The sequence below is a fragment of the Maniola hyperantus genome, chromosome 11 (assembly GCF_902806685.2).
Source record: "Maniola hyperantus chromosome 11, iAphHyp1.2, whole genome shotgun sequence".
Classification (NCBI taxonomy): domain Eukaryota; kingdom Metazoa; phylum Arthropoda; class Insecta; order Lepidoptera; family Nymphalidae; genus Maniola; species Maniola hyperantus.
The window spans coordinates 14,598,483-14,602,994 of record NC_048546.1 but is presented as its reverse complement, the minus strand read 5'-3'; the positions used below and the strand labels follow the sequence as shown (position 1 = coordinate 14,602,994).

Sequence of the window (4,512 nt, the reverse complement as noted above, 5' to 3'; positions counted from 1 at the left end):
TTAAAATTTAGATGAGCTGTTGATTGCTAGGTATCTCAACTAGTGGTAAGTGGCAACGGCATAATCAGTTTCATATAAGTACTGGAACTTAAAGGTCTAAATCACTTGGCAGCACTATTTTATCTTATCCCACTAGATCGGACTTCAATTGAGTAATTATAAATGCCTAAACTAACCCAGCCTAGAATTGGACCTCCCATTTGTAATTGTAAATTCTCACTAAAGTAGGATAGGTAGGTAATAATTGGAGTTTATAAAAAAAACATTTTAAATTATATATAACATATTAATAACAAAATTAAATATTAAGTTACATTTAAGGCACATAATGCGGTAAAAATTCTTCAAAATTGCTTTCCCAGAAATCCACCTCTTCTTTATCTGGAAACGTTTTTAGTTCGAGAACCTCTCCGATGTCCAAATACTCCTCATTTTCCAAAGTGAAAGGGAGCCATTTTGTGCCCAAACTGCCATCAGGAGTGGGATCACTGAAATTAAAAAAAAATTGTATTTCTAACTTTTGAAAACTTTACTTAAATGTCACCATCGCATAAACCATACAAAAGTTATTAGTTAGTTTATACCATAATATAGTAATAACCATTAGTATTAGTACCTACACATTTTATTTACATAGCACCATTCAAATGCATTTTTTTGTAATAAGCAAACGAAGGAAGAGAAAGGATATTTGGAACTTAAAAGTTCGTAACTTCCTTACCCATATTTAGCGAAATTCGTCCAAAGTGTGGTTACTTGATCGATCATTTTGAAAGCATCCGAGTTCATGTCGATTGTCGGAGTTAGAGGGAACAGATATCCGATGTCATCACCATGTGCTGTCACTGGCCTGTAGTTGAACAGGCCGTCCGATCCCAGCATCACCGAGACCTGGTTCAATTCAGATTTGCATGTAAACTTGTACAAATAATTCTTATTGTCATCTCTCTTAGCAACCATTTTCTGCATTGTCATCGCACCATACGTAAACAGCTCCATATTGAAATATCTTAACAAATCGTCCACGGTTTCCTTAGACGCTGTATTATTTTTCAAGTAAAACTCTTTAAACCTTCTCCCGATTTCCATTTGCGTAACTAAAGGAGTGTTTAGGGTGAAGAGATGTGGGACGAAAAATTCTAAGAATTTATTAGCTTGATCGAAGAGTCTGTCGACATCGACTCCAGCAGAAAAATACAATATCCCTTCATCAGCTGTATAACCATTCATAATGTCCACACCCTCATGTATACCGTCACGTACCAGATCAAAAGAATCTCCGTAATAAAATCTTTCATTGTTACCAAACTGTTTTTCCGATACTATAGCAAATAAGTTTAAGAAATTAGGAGATTCTTTAGCCAATGCGGCGTAAGATAGTCTAATTTCCTTTCTAATAAGATTTTCAACAGGCTGAGTTTTGAAGAATTCATAGATTTCTTTATCGTCATTGGAGTAACATCCCAATTCTCTCGAAAGTAATATCGCCTTGTCTTTTGCTCTAAATGTATGTGGAAGCCATCCTGTTATCGTTCCACTCTGCATGATAGCTCTTTTGAAAAGACCTTTCGTCATCGGTGAGACTAGATGGAAGGAGACGCTTGCACCTCCAGCACTCTCCCCAAAAATTGTAATGTTATCAGGATCACCACCGAACTTCCTTATGTTTTCTTTCACCCATCTCAGAGCAGCCACTTGGTCCTTCATGCCAGCGTTTCCAGGGATGTCTTCCGTGTCGAGGGAGAGGAAACCTAAGATCTCAAGTCTATAATTGAGGGTAACGAGGATAACACCTTTTCTCAAAAGGAATTGAGGACCGTTGTCATCGCCAGCTCCACTGATGAATCCTCCTCCGTGTATCCACACCATGACAGGTAAAGGGTTGATAGGAACTAAGTTAGGAGTGTAAACGTTGAGGTACAGGCAATCTTCACTGCCCACTGATGGAGCAGATTCGTTGTTGAATAGCTCGTACTGGTAACATTTCGAGGCGTGTTCTTTGGCACTACGAACTCCTTCCCAGGGTGTTTTTGGCTGAGGTGCCTAGAACAAACAATGACACAATGTTACTTTGAATTTTGTTAGTTAATTGTTATTATCAACATCATAATCAAGTCAAGCCACCATTGAAGCAAAGTATTCGTTTTTAGCAACCAAAATACTTAATGTTGAATTCATTTTAGGTAGGTATCTATCTAAAATAATAAAACGAAAGTGTGCCTGTCTGTCTATCTGTATGTCTGCGAACGTATTACATACTTACGAGTATCATGCTAGTCTAGTCTTTTATTATTTGACAGCTCAATCTCTAAATTTGGCACAAAGTTGTTTTACATCCTGGAAGCGAAAATAAAATACTTTTCATTCCGAAAAATCAAAGAGCTCCTAGTTCCTACGGTGTTTTAATAAACCTAAATCCACTCCGATGAAGCCACGGGCATCAGCTAGTTATTATTTTCGTCTCAACCCATCACCGACCTGACTGAGCAGTCTCCTTTCAGAATAAGAAGGGCTTAGGCCACAGTCCACCACGCAGTGCGGATTGGCAGACAACTAGTTATAAATGACTAGCTGATGACCTCGACTTCGTCAGCGTGTAATTAGGTTTTTTAAAAATCCCGTGGAACTCTTTGATTTTGCGGGATAAAAAGTAGCCTATGTGACTCTCCAGGTCTTTAACTATAACCATGCAAAAAATCACGTCGATCCGTTGTACCGTTGCGACGTGATTGAAGAACAAACCAACAAACCAACAAACAAACACTTTCGCATTTATAATAAGGGTACTGATTACCTTGAATCTTAGATCACCAACAGGAGGTTCCGCATAAGGTATGCCCTTGAAGCTAAAGAAGGGACTTCCGTATGGGTTCACGTCTACATCTCCTTCCAAGACACCCTCCTTGACTTGCACGTGCACAGAGAACAGCCTCAGCAGAGGATATAGCCAGCTGAAGATGTCCATCGTCTTTAACTAACCGGGGCGCGTTTGGAACCCTCGTAGCTTTAGTTTTAAGTTTGCGTATCACCACTATATCTTACAAATCCAACATCTGACCATCAAAAAGAGTAATTTATTACCTATTTTGAATAAATCATTTGACTTTGACTTTGACTTAGGGTATAGGGTAGGTTTAACCGAGTTTATATCATTTTATCAAAAAGTTTTTAGGATTACAACGTTCACTAAAATAATAAAAATGTTACTTTTTAAAGAAGAACATCACCTTTTTATAGTTTAGTCTTATTTTACTATCAGTCTAACGTCCGCTATGAAGTGATAAAACTGTGTACATTATAGGAATTTTTAGCAGTAGAGTGACCAACTTTTTTTAAATAATCGTTGGGGTCCCAAGGTCCTAGCATGACCCTCGCAACGGACGATGGACGGACGATCAAACGAGACTCAGCGGCATCAAAACACGGGTGCCATAAGACAGTACTTACTTGCCTACCATGCATCCCGGAGACGTATGTCCGTCTCCGGGATGCATGGTACGGGACGGACGTAGGCTTATTTTTATCCCGAAAAATCAAAAAAATTAGATTATTTTAAAAAAACCTGCATTCACGCGGTATGAATATAAGGAAAACAATACATGAAGTCGCGGGGATTATCTAGTAACTAAATAATTTAAACCCCCCCCCCCCCCCCCCCGGCTTCGCACGGATAGCTTATTAGAATCTCAAATTTCTTGAAATAAAAAATAGCTTATGTTATTTAAGGTTCAAAATCGGTTCAGTAGTTCCAGAGATTATCCCCTACAAACAAACTTACAAACTTTACCTCTTTATAATATTAGTCTAGTAGTATAGATACCATTAGGTACGTATGGGAAGGTATCTTGTTTAATCCTACGAAATTAATGGTCATCTCAGCGATCTGTTATCAAATTGTATTGTTGTGATAAAAATATGAAATCTTATCAAACAGTGATCTTGAATCTTCATCTCGATTAGATGGCCTCAACCTTGATAAAATTGCACGGCACTGGCATTAGGTAGTAACCTATCGGTAGTACCTAAGTATAAGTACCTACATCCATCCGTCAGTCTGTATGTGTACACAGCTGGACATAGATCTTTTGGAGAGCGTACCTATCCATCACACACGGTCCTCCGCCTTACCGCCACACCGCCACCAGGTGACGCACGAAAACCCGTCATGGTCGAAAACATACGTATGGCGAGATTTACAATAATCTACAAGGAAAGCCTAAATAAAATAGCACACGGAAATGTCTGCCAAGATCACAGATAACAATTTTATTGTCATCATCTTCTATATTTACATATATAAAATTCAAAGTCCTGACTGACTGACTGAATGACTGACATATATATCAACGCACAGCCTAAACCGCTGGTCCTAAAGACATGAAATTTGGAAGGTCTATTCTTTGTAAAGAGTAGGTATCCACTAAGAAAGGATTTTTCGAAATTCCATCCCTAAGTGGGTTAAATGGGGGATGGAAGTTTGTATGGAAGTTTCAGGATTTTTTGAAAATTTGC

General features: G+C 38.4%; 1 protein-coding gene across 1 annotated transcript; it reads right to left on the bottom strand.

The window, feature by feature from the left end:
• Window positions 1-316: 316 nt before the first annotated feature.
• LOC117986717 (esterase FE4-like) lies at window positions 317-2,927 on the bottom strand. The gene is made up of 3 exons (XM_034973590.2): window positions 2,795-2,927; window positions 722-2,043; window positions 317-488 (listed from the first exon to the last, which is right to left on the bottom strand). Exons 2-3 carry the CDS (start codon window positions 1,867-1,869, stop codon window positions 317-319), a joined length of 1,320 nt encoding a protein of 439 aa, XP_034829481.2. The 5' UTR covers window positions 1,870-2,043; window positions 2,795-2,927.
• Between the last annotated feature and the right edge of the window lie 1,585 nt (window positions 2,928-4,512).